This window comes from Notechis scutatus, chromosome 5 (genome assembly GCF_049901735.1).
Source record: "Notechis scutatus isolate UNSWTSFEM ecotype Mainland chromosome 5, rNotScu1.2, whole genome shotgun sequence".
Lineage (NCBI taxonomy): Eukaryota > Metazoa > Chordata > Lepidosauria > Squamata > Elapidae > Notechis > Notechis scutatus.
In genome coordinates this window covers 46423697-46451165 of record NC_142013.1, presented here as the reverse complement: position 1 = coordinate 46451165, position 27469 = coordinate 46423697, and the positions used below count along the sequence as shown (strand labels likewise).

General features: G+C 36.0%; 1 protein-coding gene across 3 annotated transcripts in view; it reads right to left on the bottom strand.

Annotated features, from left to right (window-relative positions):
• Window positions 1-27469, bottom strand: part of LOC148130466 (uncharacterized) — a 203408-nt gene that overhangs the window by 140065 nt on the left and 35874 nt on the right. Inside the window, exons 1-2 of one of the 3 annotated variants that reach the window (XR_015749812.1) lie at window positions 19733-20139; window positions 760-805 (exon numbers count right to left, since the gene is read on the bottom strand). Coding sequence is in view for 1 of the 3 variants with exons in the window: in XM_087966662.1 (XP_087822788.1) it covers window positions 760-805; window positions 26895-26941 (93 nt within the window). In the remaining 2 variants the exon portion in view is untranslated. Of the gene's footprint in view, window positions 1-759; window positions 806-11197; window positions 11309-19732; window positions 20158-26894; window positions 26942-27469 lie in introns of those variants that run through there. The other 2 variants (XM_087966662.1, XR_015749813.1) reach the window with 2 other exon arrangements.

Below are 27469 nucleotides of genomic sequence, written 5' to 3'. Positions count from 1 at the left end.
AATACAACTTATGCAGGTTATACAATTATAAAATATTGCAAATATTATTATAAATAATAAATTACAAATAAAATTAGCTGCACACATATATAGACCAGCATCAAGTCATATGTTAGACTAGGAAGAAATCAAATCCCAAGATAAATTGCAAATGAGTCATGAAGTATTGGTTGAGGTTGGAATAGAAGGACACATATGCTGCTAAATGATGTTAGGCAAGTCACACCTTGTCAAAATAATTTGAGTGCTACTGACATGACAAAATGGATTAAATACCATTGCTACTTAAATTTCTAGATGAGAATTAACTATATAATATGGATAAAGCTGGTAGAAGATTAAATGAAGCATTTCAGGCAAACTCTGCCCACAGTCTGGAGTTCAATCTTATCAGGACTCAAGGTTGACTCAGTCTTCCATCATCCCAAGGTCAGTAAAATGAGGATTTAGATTGTTGGAGGCAATATGCAAATAATTGTGACATTGTAAACCATCCAGAGTGCTGTAAAGCACTATGGAGCACTGTATAAGTCTATATGTCTAAATGCTACTGCTACTGCTACTGCTATTAAATAGCTTTGGAATGTTCCCTTGTTATAGGGAATAATTTGCAACTGACTGCAAAATAGATTGCAACTGACATTATATTAGACTGATGGATTATAATCATTGCTTGAGTAACATATAATACTGTAATAACTCAACAGTATTCAATAATTATACAATTCAGGAATAACAGACAAGTCCAAAACAACTTACTCTCTGTGGAGTTACGGCTTGGCATATAGTAGAAGTCCCAGAAATCCTAGAAAATGAAGGCAATAAAAACTAGTTGAAAAACTAATATGTTTGCAAGCTTAATTTAAAAGTTTCTAATTTTATGAGATTTTTGTTTGGATATCACATTTTAAGATTTTTTTTTAATTAGGTGATTTCTTCTATTGGATATATTAGGTATTTAATACTTTTCTATGGGACATGAAATACTGCTTTATTTCTCATAGGGCAAATTTTATGTTCATAGCTACCATTCAGACTTTATAACTCCAATCATAGTCAATCTGATCATACAATAGAGAAATAAAATATAATTCATTTATTATTCAAGCCCGCTGTTAGGCTTTTTATTTGTAATAGTTACACTTTGTCTATTTTAAAATAACCCTAATCCTAACCCTTGCAATAAAGGTAGTATTAATACTCATGGTTTTAGTTTCTTGACTAGATTAAATCAAAAGACACATAAATCTTGCTAGTCCAAAAGTACTTGACTTCTCCCTTACTTTTACTTTCCCGGGAGTTGTCAACTTTCCCTGGTAGTCCAGACAGAAAAACACAATGAGATAATTATATTTATTGTAAATCTACATTAACATTATGTTAATCTTGCAAGTCTGAAAATACAAATCTCTCATCATCTCCTTTTTACCAACTGATAAATTGGGAAGCTCCTTTCTTACTTTCTTTCTTTGCCTATTATATAGTTGGGGGCTCCCTCTCTCAATGGTATCTCTTGCCCCCTATATCCCAAGGTCATTTGCACATACCATTGCAGGAAGCTCCCTTCTAAGGTTATTTCCATACCTTGACTGCTTCTGTGGTTTGAGATATGTTTTGTATGACCATTGTCTAGGCTGCCACTTTTCCTCCTGTCTCCCAAAGTTATTCTCATGGCCCATTATACCCATGGACCTGCACATAACATATGACCAGTTGATTACCTTTTTCCACACAGTATCTCTGATAAAGACAACATCAGTCTTATAGGTATTTAATAATAGCATAGTAGCAGGCAAATAGTGGTAGCAATGGGCACTAGTTTTAGCAGTCATTTACTTTATTGTCTATAGAGCATACAAAATGTCGAAGTTTAACTTAGTTATGACCTGCAATTTGTATAGGATCAGGAAAATTCACTTCAGAATATGTACACATCAAACTGCTCACAATTCTGCACATTAGTCTCATTTGTCCATTAATATCTGATAAGCCTTTCATCCGAGGAAAAAACCATGTTCATGTCATATACCGAAGTACATCACTTGCAGAATCCCCTCAACATTTATTGAAACATACTGAACAATGCATATTACAGAATAACAGAGTTGGAAGGGACCTTGGAGGTTTTTTAGTCCAACCTTCTACTCAAGAAGGATATCCTATACTGCTTCAGACAAAAGGTTGTCCAATCTCTTCTTAAAAACCATAGGTGATGGACCCCCTTCTGAAGGCAAGCCATTCCACTGATTAATTTTTCTAACTGTCATGAAATTTCTTCTTAATTCTAGGCTGGTTCTGTCCTTGATTTCTTCAGCAAAGAACTAAAACCTACAAGTTATCACCATTTGCTTTTAAAAGGATCTTTAAAAACAAAATATAGGTTTGTTTGTTTTGGCAGAAGGAACATAGAAAACTCCAAAGAGAAAGAAAAATCAACGGTGAGAAAATATGTTCACTTGCAGTGGAACTTTTATTCACAACCAATATCTCTGCTTGTATTGAGCAGGACAGACCACATTTTTTGAACAATCTATATAGGATGTTAATAATAAATGACATTAATGATATATATTCACAAAAGTTCATTAATGATATCTTTTAATTCCTCATTTTATTTATCTGTCAATAAAGAGTTTGTTTGCAGAGAGAGAGAGAGAGAGAGAGAGAGAGAGAGAGAGAGAGAGAGAGAGAGAGAGAGAGAGAGAGAGAGAAACCAGGAGAGCTAACAAAATGGCTTTGAAGGACAGGATATACTGCCTACTAAAATAAATGTAATATAAGATCACTAAGTCTCTGTTTAATTGTTAACTGATATACAGCATGTAATCCAGTCCAGATACTTGCTTTTGAGCTCATTTAAACCACAGCATGATTTTGATTGCAGGTTCACTCGCTAAGTCTCATCACAATAGAACTAGCAGAGATTATTCCTTGTAAATCTTATTCTCATTCTTGAGCTAACAAAGATAATTAAAGTGACCCACAGAAGAAAAAAGAAGCAAGACCATAAACATAGCAGACAATTCAAGTGTAGCAGTAAGACAGATAATTAAACAAGTTCATTTCCAGAACAAAAAAAGCAAGTCCATAAAATTGTTACCAATTCAAAACTGTTCTTAACGGTTTTCAATATCTTCAAACAAAAATTGATAGCTAACTAGAAGCAGAGAGGAGATCCATCAGAGAGAGGTCCCTTAGATATTTCATGACATGCCTAATAATTAGTTAGCTACTTGTTCCAAAACAGAAACCATTTATAATTCCAAGGAAGGACTAGACACCTAATCTACTTAGAGTTATAGGGCTACTTATAGACACCCGTAACCATATAACCATCATGGTAAAATAAAAAAGTAAAATAGCCAATCAATAAATTTTTATTATGATCACAGACAAGCAACATAAAGTAGTAGATACTCATACAATTAATCAAAGCATTTCACTCTACATTTTTGAAGTTCAACAACCTTAAAAGAACATATGATCTGCTACTTAATTTAAAGTATGATAGTGAAGAAAGACACCAAAATTACAGAATAACTTTTGCACATAGTAGTTTTAATCTGATTATACCATAGACCAGGGGTCCCCAATCCTAGACCACAGACCAGTACCAGTCTGTGGCTTGTTAGGAGCTGGGTCGCAGGTGGCAGTGGGTGAACAAGCAAAACCAAAACCATCCCCTCCCCCAATCCGTGGAAAAAATGTCTTTCAAAAAAACGGTCCCTAGGTGCTGCTGCCATAGACCAATACATGTCTACTCAACAGTAAGTGAAATCAATCAACAGCCAGATAGGACTTCTGAGGCATATTCTGCACATTAATTTATGAACAACAGTTCTGAACTGTTTCAAAACATAATTTGAAAAGAGCCTCATGTTTCTATAATATTCTCTTCTTAAACATTAACATTTAGACAATGAAAGCTAGCGATTATATCAAAATATGCGAAGATTGATTTGTAGTATAAGCCTGTTTATGAAATGAACAAATTGAAAGTTAATATATTTTAATTAAGTGGGGAGATCTCTTTTAGCTTTGAACATATGTAGGGGTGGGTTTCTACTGGTTCTGTCAACCTCTGTAGAACCGGTAGCTCTGTGTTTTGCCCACCCGCCCACCTGGGCTCTTACCTGATCTTTATTTCCTGATTTTTCAACTTCAGCTGCAGAAAGAGGCACAGCTGCAGTTAGAAAAGCAGGAAAAGAGGGCTGTTTCAAAGGCTGCGTCTCTGCACACAGCATGCTGATGACGATTTACAGGCGTGTGGCTCACAGCGTGCAGGGAAGCTCATAAATCCCGAACCGGTAGTTAACCCTGTCGTATCCCACCCCTGTATATATGCAAAGCATCATTCAATTTTTGGCCTATTAAATTTACTTGTTAAAAATGTCTTTACATGACTGTTTTTATGCAGTGAAAGAACTACATATATTTCTTAGTGCTGACACTCCAGTACAACAGCTGCTTATAAAACTATATAACCTCACCCATCCATGTCACCCAATAGATTATCCTTACTAAAAGACATATTGAGATTTAAGAGGTTTATAATTTATTTTCTAGCAACTTGATTTACATATATTTAATAGTGGAAAAACTGAAACTCTTTTGGCCCTTGCCAATTAAAATAAAATTTAAACATCTGTTCAACCTTCTATCAGCAAAGCAATTCTATTGGTTGTATGCATTTTAGGTTACTTAATCAACGTCCTATATTCTAACTTTTCAACAATCCTCTGCCTAAGAAATGAAGTATTGTGGAATTATAGCAATTTCTAATTGTATTTATTTTATTTTTATTTTTTATTATTGAAATATTTTTGTATTTTGAATAGTAAAAAAGAAAATGAAACAATAGTTGTCCATAATATTCAATCAAAACAAGTTGTAGCACCTAACCAATAGTAGATGATCTGGAAAATGTTGAATAACATTGAATTAAGTAATATTTGAATGACAGATTACCAAGAGGTTCCAAACTATTGACTGGACTGGATAATTAAAACAAAATAAAATAAATTTGCAAAGTATCAGTGACAAATAATTTTCACATGATTTCTAACTATATCTTATATATCATCATGAGTCAATTTTATCTTTATAACACCTTTATAATGATTTGGAAGTATTTGCTTTTATAATTTATAATAGTATGAAAAAATGGATGGAGAGAAAGAGAGAAAGATTCAAAAGGATCTATGTGAGCCTATTAAAAACACAGCTGCTTTAATTATTTAAAATGAGGTGCTTGTTCACACTTTTATCTAAGACAAAACACCTCTGTTGAATGTATTGCACAGATTTTTCCATGAACAGAAATAATTATTTCATTCATAGGAAACCAATACTTCTCTTCAGATTGTATAAACATTTAAATATAGTTTTTCTTTCATGTTCTATCTGAAAGAAAAGGAACATATAAAACATTCATATTCGAAAATAGGATAAAAGTCAAGAATAGCTCAAAAGCACATCATGGATGGGACATTCTGTGCTTGAGATAATCTATAAGACAGTCATAGAGCAGAAGACTCACTCTACTTTGTTCAGTCCAACTGTGAGGTGAAGATCTTCAGCATATTTTATTGATAACCCATACAGGAGATCTACAGTGTACCTGAAGAAGATAGTTCCATAAGTAATAGGACCCAAGAGGCATAGGATTTCATAGATAATAACCAGTACCTTCAACTGAATCCAGAAAAAAACGACAACCAAGCAGTAACCCTTTAGGTGGAGTGTTACATTTTGTTTGGAAATGGAACAATATTTGGGATCAAAAGTCATAATATTACTTTATTTTAAATACAATTAAACATGAGAAATAATTATCACGTAGTAAATTCATTCAAGTCACAATTGAGCATTGAAAACTCATCGTGAGACTTTGGGAAATGCAGTGTCTCTAAGTCAGGGGTGTTAAACTTGATCATCATGGCATCATTACATGACAGTTCATGACTTTTTCCCTCTTCACTAAACTAGGTGTAGGCGTGGCGAAAGCGTGACACATCTGGCTTGGAGGCCGTGAGTTTGACAGCCCTGCTCTAAGCTAATCATATTTTTCAGGATCCTTGTTCTCTGTAGAAAATAGATTAAGGAATATAGTATTAATACTACAGTATCATTTGTCTTCAGTGTTGATGAAAAAGTAGGAGAGAAAACAAAGTACATAGTATTTCACTCACATGTAAACAACTTGAGTTGGAACTATTGTAGATATTGAAGACGTTTTCTAATATTTTCAGACTGAAACAGTTGAAAGACTACTTAAAACAAGTATTCTATACATATTTTTCCATTTCCTCTTGAACGATCAGTTTTTGTCTAATTCAGTTTGTCAGTCATAGTTTATATACAAGGTAGATTGATCAGTTTTCTAAAAATGCCCAAGCTGCTATATGATGCCTCTTCTTTAAATTTCACATTCACATCACTTAGCTAGTTTGGGCAATTATAAAATAGATCAACATAAATATATTCTGCATTAAACTATCTAGAAGCAGGATGTTAAGAGTTAGTTTTAATGGCACATGACAAAACTGGTTATCTTTGTAGATAAGGACTCCAGTCACTTTGATAGAAAAGGATGGGTTGATATGTTCACTACTCCACTAAAGAGAAGCATAGCCACAGAAATTACTTATATGACTTCTTTTATTTTAAAAATTGGCTTAGTATAATTATTTCCACTATAATAACTTTTAAAAGCAACAAAACTGCCAAAACAGAATATCATTCTCCTATCATAAATTACACCTCCTAAGTGCTCATTTAATTACTTCTAAACTGAAAAGCATTACCCAAAATATTTTTAAGGGAACAAGTATTAACTAAAGAAAAAAAAAATCAGTATTGTATCAATAAATTAAGTAAAATTTCAGTATTATAGTAAATACAGTAAATTTTCAGTAGTGCATTGTTGCTGGACAAGGAAGATCAACATGTGACTGAGAACAGTTCCACATTCTTAAGGCATAAGCCATTTGACATATTCAAACAGATTTCCAAAATTTTGCAAGCATCCATTAGCTCATATATTTAAAAGGATTTTTCCCAGATATAGTATGTCTTAACTGTATTCATTCATCATGACTGAATAATGAATATGTACATGCTTCTCTTCCTCTCAATAACCAGAATAAAACAGGAGTGCATTGTTAAGTTCTACTTCAGAGGCCCTGGTTTCTGTTATGTGAAGATTAGATAATATATTATCTAATCTTCACACAACGAGAAACAAGTTTTCTTCAGTAATAGTCACAAAATTCTGAAATGCCTTGTTAGGAATGTAAGTCACCTAACAGCTATTTGGGTTGGAAATATATAAACCAGGATAGACATTTTAAAACTGTATCTTTAAGAAAATGCAAAAGTGTAATTGGATGTGGTTTCTCAAACGGCCATAAGATGGAGTCAGAAACCTGGGTTGTTTAGTCTTAGTCTTAGTCTCAAAAGAGAGTGAGTGACTCTCTGTTTTCCTTCTGTTGGAGAGTATTGCCGTTCTTCCTAATTGACTGATATTCCTGGATTTGATGTAAGTCTGATCCTGAACTGTTTTTGACACTGGACTTTGTTATTGGATTATCCCTGCACTGAAAACTGACTGACTTACCTGTGAATGACTTTGGACTGCTTATCTTGAACTTTGCTTAGACCTTTCTGGAAGTAAAAACCTACATTTACTGTACAGTGTATCTGTGTGCTGTGTGTGTATTATTCAAACACTACTCTCAAATATGTCTCCCTGTATGCGCTCATTATCCTAATGGGGAATTACCTCAACATGCCTTCTCTATAGTCATTCTCCAGAATCCTCTTCTCAATTATTAAATCTCCCAATCCCATGAGGTCTGCCAGGAGAGACATACTGCACACCCTGTCTGAAAAGAGTTCCATCTGATGGGAATCTAGGACTGAACCTTTTCTGCCATGTACCCGTCCTCTGAAACATCATCCCTCCTGAGGTGAGATTCATTCCAACCCTTAGGCTTTTCAGAAAGCCTCAAACATGTTTTTTTCCCAGCAAGCTTGGACATTCTCTGCTTATAGGGACTCAGCGCATTGGTTGTATTTGTAACATTTTATTTCTCATGGTCTTGTTTATTTATTCTTATTGTTGTTGCCCTGCAGAAGTTAAAGTCCAGTATTGCAAGCAAACTATGCCCACAGCCTGGAGTTCAATCCTGAGGAGGTTCAATGTTGACTCAGCCTTCCAGGTCAGTACAATGACACCCAGATTCTTGGGGGCAATATGCAAATAATAATCTACCAACTAGAGAACACTGTAAAGCACTAGGGTTGGTATATACTGTAAGCCTATTGCTATTTTAATATTTTTTAATATATAATAATTCCTGGTTTTATTATAAGCTGTCAGAGTCACTTTATAGGAGATGGTGGACATATAAATTTGACAAATATATGAAATAATCTTAAATTTACCATGTTTTTTTTTTTTTTTTTTTAAAAACAGATTCTATTCTGGTTTTTACACTGAGTTTTGTTTTAGAATTCCTGCCCCCCTTTGCTTTCTTTGACTTTGGATTCTATTCAGGGGTGGGATTCAACTGGTGTTAGCACCAGTTCAGTATTTATGTTTTGCGCACGCATGCACGCATCCCATGCATGGGCACCAGACACACGCTGCGGGCGCGTGTAAGACACCAAAAGCTGTACCTCTCGGACAGCTGATAAGTAGTGTGCACAGGTGCGTAGCATTTGAAAAACGCTTTTTTAAACTGCTTTTTCAACCTCAGCTGTGCTGCGCAAAGCAGCTGAGGTTGAAAAAGCAGGAAATAAAGGTCAGGTAAGAGCCCAGGTGGGCGGGTGGGCCAACCAGCAGCAGACACAGAACCGGTTCTGTGTCTGCTGCTCTTCAGAGCTACCGGTTCTATAGAGGCGGGCAGAACTGGTAGCATCCCACCCCTGATTCTATTGGATTCTATTAATTTTATTAAAAGTAGCAATAGTACTTATATACTGCTTCATAGTACCTTACAGCACTCTCTAAGTGGTTTACAGAGTCAGCATATTGCCCCCAACAATCATTTTACTGACCTCAGAAGGATGGAAGGCTGAGTCAATCCTGAGCTGGTCAAGATCAAACTCTGTCAATGAGCTGAATTAGCCTGCAATACTGCATTCTAACTGCATCACCACAACTCAATAGAATAGCATAACTCTCTATTGAAGAATACAGGTAGCCCTCGATTTACAACCATTCATTTAGTGACTGTTTGAAATTACAACAGCACTGAAAAAAGTGGTTTATGACCATTTTCCACACGACCATTGCAGCATGCCCATGGTCACGTGATTTCCATGTCAACTGACTCACATTTATGATAATTGCAGTGTCCCAGAGTCATGTGATCCTCTTTTATGACTTTCTGACAGCAAAGTCAATGGGGAAACCAGATTCACTTAACAATCATGTTACTAATTTAAGCACTGCAATGATTCAATTAACAAATGTGAGAAAAGTCATAAAACGGGGTGAAACTCACTTAACAATTTTTTCATTTAGGAACATAAATTTTGGGTGAAATTGTGGTCATAAGCTGAGGACTACCTGTATAGCATACAGCAGGGGTCCCCAACCGCCGGTCCGCGGACCGGTACCAGTCCGTGGATCAAGTCTTACCGGGCCACTGGTTGCTGGGCGCCGCCATCTTTTTGGTAAAAGTGCTTCCGGTGAGCTTTTCCGGGTAGAAAGCTCACCGGAAGCACTTTTTCATCAAAAAAAGATGGCGGCATACGCTCGGTGAGCTTTTCGGGTAGAAAGCCATTTCTACCGAAAAAGCTCACCGGAGCGTAACGCCGCTCATCTTTTTGGCAAAAAGTGCTTCGGTGAGGTCACCGGAAGCACTTTTTCAAAAAGATGGCAGCGCCAGTTGATGCGTACCGGCCGCGGCGCCCAGCTGATGCCGGTACCGGGCCGCGGCGTCAAAAAGGTTGGAGATCACTGGCATACAGAACTAAACATTGTGGCATTCCATCCAATATGACTCTCTAGTCTGATAAGAATCCCACTTACAATTGTCAAGCCAGCTAAGTATTCATTTAATTGTTATGCCACCCATTCCACACTTAGCCAGCTTCCAGTCAGCCTATTAGTGTGCTTGTCAAATGATTTGCTAAAATAAAAATATGGTATATCCACAGAATTGCCAGAATCAGTTAAGGGAATTACCCAATCAAAAACAAGACAAATTTACTCTGACAACATTTATTTTTGAGAAATCTGTGCTGACTTAAAACAATTACCCTTTGTTTTCAAGATGCTTAACCAGCAATTTCTTTATGACTTATTATGTCTTAACATTAATGCATGGAATTTATCAGACCATTAGGTAGTCCTTCAGTACACTATTAACCTATTAAATTTATATCCATAGAAATTTGAATTAATTCAAATGAAAAGATATTCCCTGGTTTTGTTTATGATAATCTCAAGATTCAGTCCTTGTCTTTTGGTGATATAGAAATGAAATAAATACATTTCCTGATGGTGTACACCTTTTATTTTTGAAGAAAGAATCAAAACTAATGGTTTGCCTTCTTTTCCAGTTATTTTGTCCTTATCCATATTTTTCTTCTTTCTTTTATTCTGAATATAACTAAAGGACACTTTTTGTTTTATTTTGTTCATTCTGTGCTTTCTTATACTTAACTATATAACCTCCTAGAATGCATATGGATCAATATAAAAGAAAAAAAAGAATGACATGGCCATAGGTGTATATAGGCCACCCAATCAAGCAGAAAAAAATAGATGTCCTTTTTGCCAACCAACTAACAAACATATGCACACTATAATAGTAATGAGGGACTTCTGTTATCCTGATATCAATTGGAAAACTAATTCTTCACCAAGTGAGAAATCAAATAGGTTCCTAACTAACCTAGCTAACAACTTTGTTGTCCAAAATGTAGAGGATGCAACTAGAGGGACAGCCATATTGGACTTAATTCTTACAAAAAGAGAGAAGTGATAGAGGGAGTTGAAACTACAGGAACCTTGGGTGAGAGTGACATGTTATACTAGAATTCAACATAACACAAACACAAGCAATAGAACATAATGACACCAGAGTCTTAGATTTTAAAAGAGCTGATTTTAATAAACTCAGGGAGAACTTGGGAAAGATTCCATGGATGAAAATCCTAAAGAGAAAAACAACTCAAGAATCTTGGGAAATTCTGAAAAGTACGATCATAGAAGCCCAGACCAGCACAATACCATTGAGAAAGAAAAACAAGAAATCCAAGAAGAAACCAGCATGGCTGCACAAAGATCTCTCTGGCAAATTGAAAGAAAAAAAGGACAAGTACAAAAAATGGAAAGAGGGACATAAAACTAAGGCAGAATATCAGCAGATAGCCAGAATCTACAAAGACGAAGTCAGGAAGGCAAAGGCTAAGAACAAACAAAGACCTGAAACAAAAGTCAAAGATAATAAAAGTTTCTTCCAACATACAAAAAACAAGGAAAAAAATCAAGAAAACAGTTGATCCACTAAAGAGAGAAGATGGCAAAGAAGTAACAGGCAACGGAGAGAAAGCAGAGCTGCTTAATTCATTCTTTGCCTCTGTCTTCACCCAAAAAGAAACTATAGCCCAACCCACCAAAAACGTAACTGTAAAGACAGACCAGAAATAAAAGTTAAAATAAGCACAAAAAAAAAATAGTACGATAACACCTGCCTGATCTTGATGAACACAAATCACCGGGGCCTGAAGGACTACATCCCAGAGTTTTAAAGGAGCTGGTAGAGTTCATCTCAGAACCACTGCACCATTTCTTTCAAAAATCCTGGAGCACCGAGGAACTACCAGAGGACTGGAAAAGAGCTGATGCGGTTCCCATCTTCAAAAAAGGAAAGAAAAACGGACCCAGAGAACTACAGACCAATCAGCCTAATATCAATACCCGGGAAGATACTGGAAAAGATAATAAAAAAACAGATCTTCCAACATCTAGAAACAAATAAAGTAATATCTAGCAATCAGTACGGGTTTGTTAAAAACAGATCATGCCAAACCAAACTTATTTCATTTTTCAACATAGTGACTAAATTACTACACCAGTGAAATACTGTGGACATAATATTCTTAGATTTCAGCAAGGCATTCAAAAAGTGGACCACAACCTACTTCTTAGTAAGCTAGAAAAAAGTGGAATAGATAGCACCACCCCCAGATGGATTTGCAACTGGCTGACAAACCATATTCAACAAGTAGTCCTTAATGGGTCTAAGTCTACATGGAGGTAAGTAAGCAGTGGGGTGCCACAAGGTTCCAACTTAGGCCCAGTACTCTTTAATACCTTCATTAATGACTTAAATGAGGGAATAGAAGGGAAACTTACCAAATTTGCAGATGATACTAAGCTGGCAGGAATAGCTAACACCCAAGAAGATAGGCTCAAGATCCAGATGGATCTTGACAGACCAGAACCCTGGGCCATATCTAACAAAATGAAATTCAATGTAGAGAAAAGTAAAGTCCTCTACTTAGGCAAGAAAAACCAAAAGTATACATATAGACTGGGTGAAACTAGGCTTAACAGCAGTAACTGTGAGAGGGATCTTGGAGTCTTAGGGGTCTCCACCTTCTTTAGCCTGGAGGACTTCAACTCCCAGAATTCTGGGAGTTGAAGTCCTCCAGGCTTGCAGGTTAGACCGTCTTAGTGGACAATCAGCTAAATATAAGCCAGCATTGTGCAACAGCAGCCAAAAAAGCTAATGCAATTTAAGTTGCATTAACAGAGGGATACAATCAAGATCAAGCGAGGTAGTAATATCACTCTATAAAGCCTTAGTAAGACCAAACCTAGAGTACTACATTCAGTTTTGGTCACCACACTATAAAAAAGATGTTGAGACTCTAGAAAGAGTACAGAGAAGAGCAACCAGGATGATTAGGGGACTGGAGACTAAAACATATGAAGAACAGTTACAGGAACTGGGCATGGCTAGTCTAGTGAAGAGAAGAACCAGAGGAGACATGATAGCAATGTTCCAATATTTGAGGGGCTGCCACAGAGCGGAAGGGGTCAAGCTATTTTCTAAAACACCTGTAAGCCAGACAAGAAATAATGGATGGAAACTGAACTGAACAAGGAGAGATTTAACCTGGAAATAAGGAGAAACTTTCTGACAGTGAGAACAATCAACCAATGGAACAGCTGATTATCTGTTAAAGTACTGGATGCATATGTATTTTTGCTAGTGAACTGGCCATCTTTCTGCCTCCTAATTTGTCCTCTTTTTTATTTTTTCACAAAGGCTTTATGCAGCTATTTTGTCCTCTGTGGTCAACTATTTTTTTCAAACAAAGACAATATAGACCTCACACATATGCAAAAGAAAATCACAAGCTTGCCTATGGATGGTGGCATTCAATTTACAGGGGTTGCTTTTGTTTGGAGTTCACATGGAAGAATTGATACATATTTTATGTTAAGCAGATAAATTTGTATTGGATGTATTTAAAGGCATTTGGTAACAGTTTCTAAATTGTAAAAAAACAGCAAAACAAAACCCCAGACTTTCTTTTTAAAAATGAAAATCCACATAACTGTTTAGCTTATAGCTTATATGTAATATTCACTTTAATCTATTCCAGTGCCAGTAAATGGATTCCAGAAGTGCCTATGCACATAATATGCCTAAAAGTATTATCAGAGTTGTACAAAACATTCTGAAAGTTACCTTCCTTTTGGCATTCCTGTGGGTGAAGTGCCTCTCTAAAGCTTCTCCTTGAAGCACCAAAGTACTCACAGTACAACCCACATTGAGAGCTTCCAAATTCATCTGTTACGAGACTGATAGCTAGCTGATCTTCTAAATGGTTTGCACACTTATACTTATTAGAAGTCTTAAGTATGCTTAAAGTTATATTCTGGATTTCTTTCAATGAACTTAAACTTTATGGCTTCATGTCCCATTTGTATCTTCACCACAAACTATACAGGCAAATGTATTTGCTTATTTGATTCAAATAAGATAAAGAAAAACACAATGAAATAAACAAATAGGAAATACACGTAAGCAACATGAAAATATATACAATATACAGTATGCCAAAGATATCCAGTAAAGAATGCCATATATCCTGCCTCAAGGTCTGACAGAATTATTCTGTTCTCTACTTTTCTATCAATTTATCATTTGTTTGTTTGTTTGTTTGTTTGTTTATTATTTATTTATTTATTTATTTATTTATTTATTTATTTATTTATGCCTGCCTGCCTGCCTGCCTGCCTATCTATCTATCTATCTATCTATCTATCTATCTATCTATCATATAAGACCAGAGAGGCTAAAATCTTACATATGTGATAGACATTCTGGCAACCTCCAATGTTGGAGCACTCACAACTTCTGGAGGTAAGTAGTTCCACTGATTACAATTAGAAGATGTCTCCAGTGTATGGAACAAAGTACAGACAGATCTAACACAACATTATTGAAGCTCTTGGGGGAGGAGCCATATAATAAAGTCTATAATCATTTATAGATTTAGTTTTGAAAAATAGCAATGTCTAATTTTTTTTGGTTCTTCTCAATTGATCCAGTGGAAGTTACGCTGCTCAAAAAAAATAAAGGGAACACTTAAACAACACAATGTAACTCCAAGTCAATCACACTTCTGTGAAATCAAACTGTCCACTTAGGTAGCAACACTGATTGACAATCAATTTCACATGCTGTTGTGAAAATGGAATAGATAACAGGTGGAAAGCATAGGCAGTTAGCAAGACATCCCCAATAAAGGAGTGGTTCTGCAGGTGGTGACCACAGACCACTTCTCAGTTCCTATGCTTTCTGGCTGATGGTTTGGTTACTTTTGAATGCTGGCGGTGCTTTCACTCTAGTGATAGCATGAGACGGAGTCTACAACCCACACAAGTGGCTCAGGTAGTGCAGGCCATCCAGGATGGCACATCAATGCGAGCTGTGGCAAGAAGGTTTGCTGTGTCTGTCAGCGTAGTGTCCAGAGCATGGAGGCGCTACCAGGAGACAGGCCAGTACATCAGGAGATGTGGAGGAGGCCGTAGGAGGGCAACAACCCAGAATCAGGACCGCTAGCTCCGCCTTTGTGCAAGGAGGGACAGGAGGAGCACTGCCAGAGCCCTGCAAAATGACCTCCAGCGGGCCACAAATGTGCATGTGGCTGCTCAAACGGTCAGAAACAGACTCCATGAGGGTGGTATGAGGGCCCGAAGTCCACAGGTGGGGGTTGTGCTTACAGCCCAACACCATGCAGGGCATTTGGCATTTGCCAGAGAACACCAAGATTGGCAAATTCGCCACTGGCACCCTGTGCTCTTCACAGATGAAAGCAGGTTCACACTGAGCACATGTGACAGACATGACAGGGTCTGGAGACGCCATGGAGAACATTCTGCTCCCTGCAACATCCTCCAGCATGACCGGTTTGGCAGTGGGTCAATAATGGTGTGGGGTGGCATTTCTTTAGGGGGCCGCACAGCCCTCCACGTGCTCACCTGAGGTAGCCTGACTGCCATTAGGTACCGAGATGAGATCCTCAGACCCCTTGTGAGACCATATGCTGGTGTGGTTGGCCCTGGGTTCCTCCTAATGCAAGACAATGCTAGACCTCATGTGGCTGGAGTGTGTCAGCAGTTCCTGCAAGATGAAGGCATTGATGCTATGGAGTGGCCCATCAGTTCCCCGACCTGAATCCAATTGAGCACATCTGGGACATCATGTCTTGCTCCATCCACCAATGCCACGTTGCACCACAGACTGTCCAGGAGTTGGGGGATGCTTTAGTCCAGGTGTGGGAGGAGATTTCTCAGGAGACCATCTGCCACCTCATCAGGAGCGTGCCCAGGCATTGTAGGGAGGTCATACAGGCACGTGGAGGCCACACACACTACTGAGCCTCATTTTTACTTATTTTAAGGACATGACATCAAAGTTGGATCAGCCTGTAGTGTTTTTTTCCACTATAATTTTGAGTGTAACTCCAAATCCAGACCTCCATGGGTTGCTAAATTTGATTTCCATTGATAATTTTTGTGTGATTTTGTTGTCAGCACATTCAACTATGTAAAGAACAAAGTATTTAATAAGAATATTTCATTCATTCAGATCTAGGATGTCTTATTTTTGTGTTCCCTTTATTTTTCTGAGCAATGTATATTATAACACAGAAAAATAAACTATCAGCTTCCCAAGATTTCTGCTGCAGATATTTTTATCTGAGCAGAATTTTCTTCTTACAAATAGATACAGAACTCAATAACCAGACATCCAAATTCTACTCTGTCATCACTGGATAGTTCCAGGAAAAAAAGGCATTTTAGATATTAGGATTGATATCTGTCTAAATAGCCATTATCTACTTTTGACAAGGGCTGCTTAATTTAATAATGGTTAACATTATTTCCAATAATTTATTTTGTTATCTTGTAAAATTTATATGACCACTGAAGAAATCCAGTTTGAGAATACAGATTGCTGACTTCAGGAAAATTTGAGATATAACCTTGTCTTTTGTAAATGTTTGCTTGCTAACTGCACCATGTCTATATCAATAAAGATTTGGTACTTTGAGAAAAACACATTTAGAACTTAGCTCTAAGTTATTCCATTATTTTCACCTCAGTGCTTTTCATTTATGAGACTAGTGATATCAGGTTCATAATATTTTACTGACAGGTCAATGAACTAGGTTCAGCATAATGTGAACAATATGGACTCATAGTGGACATTACATATAGGAATGCCACAATTCAGAATTATATATGCCTGAAGACCCCAACATTATTTTGTTCAATATACCATCAGTTGAAAGTACAAGTATTAACTGATTGTGTGTCAACTAATATAGTAAATGTAGTACACTCCTAATTTATAAATGTGGTGATCAATATTTTGACAGATATTTGACATATTCAATTTTAATTGACCAAGGTTATTATGTAACAATAAAATTGTAGAGAAAATTCAGACTAACTATAAGGACATGTATATGGAGATTCTCAGTCATCCAGGTCATGGTTGTCCAAAGCGAAACCTCTTCGAAGAAAAACCAGAAAGTCCAGTTTTAAGAGGCAACTGGACTTTCTGGTTTTTCTTCAGAGGTTTCGCTTCTCATCCAAGAAGCTTCTTCAGCTCTGAGTAAATCACTGAAGAAGCTTCTTGGATGAGAAGCAAAACCTCTTCAAAGAAAACCAGAAAAATCAGAAAGTCCAGTTGCCTCTTGAAAAAGCACCTTCGGGATTACTATAAGGACACAACAATCTAATAATATAAAAAGTTCTACATAAAATACAAATTACATCTTTAATATCAGACAAGGAAAGTTTGGAATGATACAATATCATATAATGCATTTGGAACAATCCAGATGTCTTATGGCCTTAAACAGTATTGTTCCGCAATGCAGATTATATATCTTGACGCATGAAGATTTTTATCAGTTTAGAAAGAAAATCCAGTTAGGCTCAGCATAATGTGGATTAGGCTCAGCATAATGTGGATTCTGGATTCAAGTCTCATGTTTGTTCAATTACTGTGAGAACTGTAAAACCAATAACTAGGTAAGTTTGTTTCTAAATGATACTTTTATTTATGGATTTTGAAAAATTATCAGAAATTATGCATCTAGAATAATTCCCTATTACAAAATTCTAATTTAACTTCTATAATTCATTCTTCTAATGGAATGTTGAGAAATGTCAGTGACCTTAAAAAAATAGCCAGATTAAAGTGGTAAAGTATTCAAAAACTATATTATCCCTCTTTCCTGCAATGATGAAGATACTTATGTTCAAAACAAGTACCTGAAATGGCTGCTTTCATTCTTTCAACCATATTTACTTATCAGTCTGATTCAAAATGTACTCTGAAAACAATCCAAACAAAATAACCCATGCAAAGTAAAAATGCAAGACTCCTTTCATACTTTCCTTCTTTGTCTAACTGCAGAGTATAAATCTCAACCTCTAAAAAAATTCTGCTGCAAACATAAGGTTTACAAGTTAATGTAAATGCTATTTATAACAGAATACATATAACAGTTATGCTTTTCAATCTCCAATTAGATAGATCTTCTACAAGCAAATCATATTTACTTGAAAGGTGGCATCCTTGATTTTAAAGTAACAACCCTTATTGTAAGATCAAACAGAGAAAAACTTTTTTTAATTCATATTCTCAACAAATCTAAGATAATTCTCCCATTTTTAAGATGAGTTGGAGAAAAATAATCTTTTCCATAGATGCAATATAATTAGTCCCTTTTTGCAAACTATCTAGTCAGATAACAGATAACAAACTTTTCAGATGAAACAGGAAGAAATTAACTATGATAAACAACTGTAAATGTGCACAAATGAGTTCTGTCCTCAGGGTGTTACTGATTTTTTATTCATATCTGGAGTAGAGTTATATTCTGAAATTTAATATTCTTTGCAAAATTTGCAAAGTTGAACAACTTTTACTTGAAAGGTATTTCCAGCCATTTTAACATTGTGGGATTATTATTGCAACATCAGAAATATTAAAAGCTTCATTACTTTTCTACATTATTTTTTTGTCCACTGCTAAGGAATAAAAACCCTTTACATTTAAATGAAAGGAAATTCAGTTAAATTGTTTAACTTGGGCTTGTTTATTTTTTTTAAGTTAAGGTGTTAAATTATTACACATGTTGTAATGTTAGCATGCACAGATTTATTCCTCTAAATTTTATACACTCAGGAAATTTTGCAGTTATTTCTGTACTTCCTGCCACATAACATTTTATGTAGTTTTTAAAATAAAACTGGTAAGATTTTCAAACTAATCAGTCATGCAAATTAGAAATATTAATTATTAATTGATTACCTGGCAACTATTTAGGGCAACATTTTTCCCACATCTGTCAAAAACCTTTAGAACATATTTGATTCCATACATAAAATAAAATGCAGCAAGATCTTCAGAAGGACGTATCGTAGTATCCAAACCCAGGATAATTTCATTTTTGCCCAAGTTTATCTGTTTCAGAACAAAGGAACTTGACACATTGTGATTAGCTAAGAGTTGTTAGTAAATATGGTCAAAAGAAAATGAAAAGCTGACGGTCCATAATACAAGCCTCCCGTGTAACAAAGGGTGAAGCTGAATACAAGCACAGATGAAAATGGGGGTGGCTGGGAGGAAGGATACCCCCTCCTTATTTCGCTTGAAAAATAAAGGACAGAGAAATGAGTCTTGCTGGCAAACAGATAACTTGCAGGCCCTGACCCTTCGACTCACCAGGAATTCAAACACAAAGCTCTTTTCATAGGGACTGTCTTATACATTCTCAGATAAGGCAGCACATAAGAGCAAGCAAAGGAATTTCCAAAACAGAGGCTATTGTGGACACTGTTGCAATAGATGGTTGTTTCTTTTCTCACTGTCCCTGTTGACGCACACCTGGGGAGTGTTTATATGCAGCTATGCCACCTCCTTCTTTGGATCAGTTTAAATAACTATGTGGTTTTTCATTCAGGAATCGTTAACTCTCCCGGTGATGTGCATGGAAGGCAGTAGACATGCATGACAGAGAGGAGGGGAATCTGGAATCAACTCTCTGATCAAGTTTTTCTCTCATCCCAATTAAAAAGAAATAAATATCAACATGCACATAAAGAAAACTGGGCATATTTATACCCATATTTCAAATCTGGACTCATCATCAGTAAAAAAGCAACAGTTACCTGAGGTTTGTGGTAATTTTTGTCTTGCTCCACTGCACTTTTTTCCCCCAAGGCTGTCCGGAGCTTACAGCTCAGAGATGCCACATAGAGGCCCTTTATGTGATACGGCTTATTTGCCTGTCAGGCTGAAAACAAGTTTCTGCACTGAGCAATAGTCCATTTTGTTGAACTCTGAGTAGCATATCCACAAAACTCCTGTAATTGTCTAGAGCTGGCTTTTGGCAACTCACCGCACCCTGGATTCACTTTTCCGCTGCACTGAGAAAAGCTTTAAGCTGTTCGCCTCCTCCTAGTTTAAAAGTTTAGTTAGTGGTGGGTGGAGAGAGGATTCAGTTGAGAAAGGAAACTGCGCATAATCAGAACTTGGAGAGCTTCCTCTGTTCCTCTCTCCTCCCCCCTTTCCAACCGAGCTAAGCAGGCACTGCTCCTTCATAGAATTTAGGAATGTAAAGGGAGGACTCGAAAGAGGCCCAGCCAGACAAACCTTTCTCAATCAATTAGCTTGCAACCATTACTTGTGACCTAAGGTCACGCAGCATAAGTGTGTGGGGTGTGCCTTGAGGAGCACCAAAGCTGCTTATTAAAACTTACATAACCCAAAGTGTGCTAAAAAGAAAAAGAAAAGAAAACCAAACACAGTTTGGAAATGGAGGAAAGAGGGAGAAAAACATTTGCTAATATTAGGCTAATAGAGGAAGTTATTTGATGGTTTTAGGAGAAACTTAGTGAATATAGAGCTTAAGGATCCAAATGCATTCTATGCATTTTATTATTATTTTTAATGTCCATTTTCTTTTGGGGAACATTGGTAAGGCTAATCAGTGTTTATAGGTATATAGCTAATACTGCTAAATGAAACTATGTTAAGAAACAGCTGGGTATTGGTTTTGAATTTTATTGCTTATCAGGTCAGGTTTATTCTGTTTCTAAGACTATTTTCAATGATGGTTTCTCCATTATCACTTTAAATATTTCAGCTTAAAAGCAATTGAATCAGTGGTGGTATTCTATCGGTTCGGCCTGGTTCTGCGATGAGCAGTAGAGACGGACCCAGTTCTCTCCGCTGCTCTGCTGTTGGGGCCACCCGCTCACCCAGGCTCCCATACTCACCTTTATCCTCTGCTATTGAAGCACAACTGCTTTGCACAGCACACTAGAGTGCTGTGCGGCAGCTGCTGAAGCAACCAGGAGAGTGCAGGCTTGCAGGAGGTGAGTTGGAATGCCTCTGCGCCTGTGCAAAGTGCACGTGTGGTGTATGCATACATACAAAGTGTGCACACGCACAAAGCGTGCCCATCAAGCCACACCCACCAAACCAGTGGTAAAACTTTTTGAATCCCACCACTGAATTGAATCCACCATAGAGGCAGTATACTTTTAGGCTAAGAATACATGTTTTTCATTCCAACACCCTGCCATACTGACTATGGAACAAATACAGCACTTAAGAACTCTAATGTAGCTTGTGATCTTAATATAGGTCAGAAGCAATGGTTCCCACATTTTAACAACACCCAAGTGGTCTGAAAAGATGATTTCAAAATGAATTTCAGCTTAATATGTTATCAGAAAAAAAGCAGGGAAATGTAGCACTGAAAAAGTAAAAACCACGGCTTGATTTCTGAAGAAGACATTACTATATCATGGGAATCATATATCTTTATCTCAGTCCAAGAATAAACTTCAGTTCAACAGACCAAAGCTAAAGAGGGGCAAATGTGGGATGAAGGATTCATGGGAAAGAAAAAAAGAGATCTCACAATGGTAATGTGTAAATGTAATCCTTTTGCTAATATATTAAAATTGTTTCTGTGCATCCTCTTATTTTTGGAGTAGGATTAACATAAACTGCAATCATGGGATGAACCTAGCAATATTTTTTCCATAATTTAACAAAATATGAGTCTATTTACCTACAAGTTGAAGTTTCCACTGTAGGTCTTTGTACCTTGTGGTTAAAGTTTTTCAAGATCTGACTATTTTTTTTAAAGCTCTCTAAGAATATTAAGGGAGGAGTGGATGCCAAAAATATAACTCATAGGCAACAACTTTCTGGATATCATTGTTTAATAACCTAAAATATTTTTGTTGTATGACACTCTGTGGAGCAACATATATCAACTTCATTCAACTTTGCATTTACTCAGGTTTCAAAGTGTGCTATCAACTCTTTTTTATCATTATATGAATTTAAAATTGCAAAAGAAGCATTCATTTTTATGCATCTCCTAAAATTTGCTTTTTGTATACAATTTCTAAAACATATTTTCTAAAACATGTAGACAATCATAAAAGATACAACTGTCCTACAACAATAGTAATGGGGGATTTTTAACTACCCTGACATCAACTAGGAGACGAACTCTGCACCAAGTGGAAGATCCAACAGGTTCCTGACAAACCTAGCAAACAACTTTGTTTCCCAAAAAGTAGAGAAGGGAACAAGGGGATCAGCCATATTGGACTTAATTCTCACTAATAGAGATGAAATGATAGAAGGTGTTGAAGCTACAGGAACTTTAAGGGGGGGTGATCATGCAATATTGGAATTCAACATTATGCACAACCAATAGAACAAAGTCAAACTAGAGACTTGGACTTTAAGTCTTGGACTAATTTCAATAAACTTAGAGAGAGCTTGGGAAGGTTTCCATAGATGAGAATCCTCAAGGGGAAAACAACTCAAGAAGCCTGGAAATTTTTGAAAAGTGAGATTATAAAAGCCCAGTCCAGCACAATACCAGTGAAGAAGAAAAATAACAGCTCTGCATAAAGAACTCTCTGACAAATTGAAAGACAAAAAGGACAAGTATAAAAAGTGGAAAGAGGGGCACATAACTAAAGCAGAATAGCCTGAGCCTGCAAAGATGAAGTAAGGAAAGCTAAGGCTCACAATAAACAAAGGTTTGTGACAAAATTAAAAAATAACAAAAAAAAGCTTTTTCCAACATGTTAAAAACAAGAAAGAAGTCAAGGAAACAATTGGTCCATTGCCTGGAGAAAGTGGCAAGGAGGTGACAAGCAACAGGGAGAAAGCAGAACTACTTAACTCATTTTTTGCATCTGTCTTTACACCAAGGGAAAAAACAGTCTAACCTATCAAAAACAGCACCACAAAAACCAGATTAGGAACACAAGTGAAAATAGGGAAGGAAATGGTAAGTGAGCACCTGTCTACCCTGGATGAGTTCAAATCACCAGGACCAGACGAATTACACCCCAAGGTTCTGAAGGAACTGTCAGACAAGATATCAGAACTACTGGACTATATCTTTCAAAGATCCTGGAGCACCAGGGGACTGCCAGAGGACTGCAAAAGAGCTGATGTAGTTCCCATTTTCAAACAAAGAATATATATATATCCAGGAAATTACAAATCTATCAGCCTGACCTCAAAACCAGGGAAGATTCTGGAAAAGGTAATCAAGCAGCGAATCAGTGAACACCAAGAAGCAAACAAAATAATAATCAAAAGCCAACACAGGTTTGCCAAAAACAGATCATGCCAGATTAAACTTATTGCATTCTTTGACAAAGTGACCAAATTAATGGACCAGAGGAATGCTGTCGATATAATTTACTTGGATTTCAGTAAGGCATTTGATAAAGTATACTATAACCTACTACTTGATAAAATAGAAAAATGTGGGTTACACAGCATCACCACCAGATGGATTCGTAACTGGCTGACCAACTGCACTCAATGTGTAGTCCTTAATGGAATTGCATTTACATGGAGGGAAATGTGCAGTGGGATACCCCAAGGCTCTGTTTTAGGGCCAGTACTCTTCAACATCTTCATCAATGATTTGGATGAGGGGATAGATGGAGAACTCATGAAATTTGCAGACAACACCAAGCTAGCAGGAATAGCCAACACCCCAGAAGATAGGCTTAAGATATAGAAGGATCTTGACAGACTTGAACATTGGGCATTATCTAACAAAATGAAATTCAATGGTAAAAAAAGTAATTTTATATATTTCGGCAAGAAAAACAAAATACATAGGTACAGTATATGTGGTAACTGTGAGAGGGATCTTAGAGTCCTAGTGGACAATCACTTAAATATAAGCCAGCAGTGTGCTGCAGCTGCCAAAAAAAGCCAACACAGTTCTAGGCTGCATAAACAGAAGGATAGAATCAAGATCATGTGAAGTGTTAATACCACCTTATAATGCCTTGGTAAGGCCACACTTGGAATACTGCATCCAGTTTTGGTCACCCCAATGTAAAAAAAGATGTTGAGACTCTAGAAAGAGGGCAGAGATTATTAGGGGACTGGAAGCTAAAACATATAATGTACAGTTGCTGAAACTGGGTATGTCTAGTCTGATGAAAAGAAGGACTAGGAGTGACAAGATAGCAGTGTTCCAATATCTCAGGGGCTGCCACAAAGAAGAGGGAGTCAAGCTATTCTCCAAAGCACCTTAGAACAATTAATCAGTAGAACAGCTTGTCTCCAGAAGTTGTAAATGCTCCAACACTGGAAATTTTTAAGAAGAAATGAGATAACCATTTCTCTGAAGTGTAGGGTTTCCTGCCTAAGCAGGAGGTTGGACCAGAAGACTCCAAGGTCCCTTCCAATTCTGTTATTCTATTCTAAGTCTGGAAAGAGCCTTGAAGGGCTTCTAGTCCTACTCAAGCAGCAGACTGTGACTATTCTGGAAAAATGGTTGTCAGTCTTTTCTTTAAAACTCCAGTGATGGAGTACCCACAACTTCAAGAGGTAAGCCATTCCAGTGATTAATTGTTGTCATGAAGGCAAGCTGATCTGTTGATTAATTGTTCTAACTGTGAGAAACTTTTTCCTTATTTCTATGCCAGCTCTCTCCTTGACTGATTTCTATCCATTGCCTTTTGTTCTGCCTTCAGATCAGAGGTGGTATTCAGAAAGTTCTGACCAGTTCTGGAGAACCAGTAGTGGAAATTTTGAGTAGTTCAGAGAACTGGCAAATACTGCCTCTGACTGGAGGTTTTACAGTATCCTTCCCCTGCCATGCCCACCAAGACACACCCACAGAACCTGTAGTAAAAAAATTTGAATCCCACCACTGCTTCAGATACTTTGGAGAATAGGTTGGTACCTTGTGGCAGCCCCTCAAATCTCTTAGTGTGTAAGCATAACTATAACAGTACATAATTAGTAAGATTTTTTTCAATGAAAACCAATTTGAGAACTTTATGTCATGATCTGAAAAGCCTTAACTCAACACTGATTGCACTCTGAACATACTGAACTGCAACTTTTTCTTTATTAGTACTATAAATATTAACATGAGCACTTAAAAAACCTATAAATGAATGCTTACGTGAATATTATTCATAATAATGTTGTTATTCATTATTATACTCATTATACTATGTGGTTCAGCATGAGTTTGTTCACATATCTTAGTATTCCCAGTGATATTTGTTTTGCTTTTCTCTTACAACAAATTTGAGAAATTGTAATCTAGGAAACTTACAGTTACAGGTACCAATATGCACAAAATGGAAATAAGCATGTTGTTCATGTCTACAATATTCAGGAATAAAAGAGTTTTTCCTGAAGACAATATAAATCACCAAATAAAATTAGACATTGTAAAAAAAAAATCATCCCATATTGATAATTTTCCATTCCATTTTATTTTGTTTTTAGCTGTTTTTTAAATATTTTTCCTAATTCTTTTATGCCACCTTGAGTCCACTGGAGTTAGGCAGCCAATATATTTTAATACATAAATATTCTAATTTTAAATGTTTGTAAAATCAAAATATAAATTCCCTGCATACTTAAATCCATATTTTGGATGGGTGTTAAATTATAGTCTATCAATAGTTTCAAGTTCCAGCTGCACCAGATTTACTTTACAAAGTATTTTGGTCATCAAAGCATAGTCCCACAACTTGGTTAGCCATTCTTAGGTTAAGAGGATCAAATTTTCTAGTAAGAAGCATATATTATTCAGACAGCAATTGTAATTTGTAAATTTAATTCAGTATACTTTGAGGGCATACGTGTTTCAGTAAAATTTAATAAAAAATACCATAGGTTGAAAAGGAATTCAATTTTATGATTTGTTTCATTCTAATATGAATATCATTCCACCAGACTGCTGAACTTCATGTCATTGTCACCAAATAGGAAGGAATGATCTAATCTGCTACTTACATTTCTATGCACGAAATGTCTATTTTAGCAATCAAATCTGGACTAAAATACCAATGACAAAATATCTTCTATCATTTTTTTCTGGAGTGAGTTTGAGTTTTTGCTTCTGCTGGAATACCCATAAATGAATCTGTATTATTGCATTCAAATTATTTACCCATTTAATCATACAGTACAATCTTTGACCTGTTTGGATTCTTACTTCATCAGGAGTTGGTAATTAAGACTATATACTGTATTATGAAAGTAAATAAGGCTATATATTATAAGATTTTCAAATTCAGTCAAATGAGTCAACATCCCTCCTTGTTTCTGTGATTCTTCTAATAATATGCTACTTATTTGAATATATAGAAACCCATAGGATAAGTTTCAGACTAATTTTTTACTTTGTTAATGATTAAGTTTTCCAGCCTAAACAAATCATTCGCTCTCCACTGAACTAATTTTTGGCACCTTCCTCTTCATAGAAATAAACATTTAATAACAATACAAGGGAAGAAAGGTGTTTTTGACTTCAACTGTTCTCAAATAGAAAGAATGTATTTTCTTTTCTCAATTTAGGAAATCCACTTCTACTAATAGACAGAAAAAATCCATGTTATGGATTTCAAATTTAGGATCATATCTCAATTTGCTGAACATACGCAAAAGATTATTTTGTAGAACAAAAACAATGGCCATACTAATGATTATTAGCAACAATAGGATAAATATACTGGAATAAAAAAGAACTGAAATTGTTAAATCTGAAACAGTTTCTCATCTATATATCTCATGTATATGTATATGTACATGTACATTATATCTATATTATGTATATGTATAGGCATATGTTGAGAAACTATTTCAAGTTAAGTATATGAGCACAACTATTACAGAAATTACAATTCTATTTAGTCATATAATTGATCCTGACCTATTTGGCTTCATCTGAAAAAATAAAAAACAGTGAGAACATAAATGATATACCTGAAGAGAACAAAGTTACAGAACAGTACTCACATTTTTGGAAGCCTCATCAGATTACATTTATATGGAAGGGGGAAAGTCTGGGGAAAAATGAATAATTATCTTATTATAGTAGGGAAAGAAATCAGAAATCGCATTATATACTCTGCCTGAGTCTACTATAGTTTAAGTAAAAACTAAATCTTTACATACTATCACCAATTAGGATGATCATGAAAATGCATAACAATTTTACTACTTATTTCTTTTAACATATTTTCTGTGTACTTCTTACAATCATTTTACAACTGGGAAAATGTCCATTCTTTAATAGATATTATATTCATAACATTTTTTGTATGGATTTTGTAAATTGAGAATAGTGTTTCAGCATCACTATTTTAAAATTCATCTATACATGGAATAAATATACAGTTATCCGCAATTATAGTTCAAAATTAAGTTTGAGCAAAACAGTTGTAGTGACTAATTCTCATACAGTGCAATAAGAAATGACAGGGCATGTGGAATTAGGTGTTGTATACAAAGATGTCCTAAAGGAAATCAACCCTGACTGTTCTTTGTAAGGACAGAAACGGAAGCTGAAGTTTAAATACTTTGGTAACCAA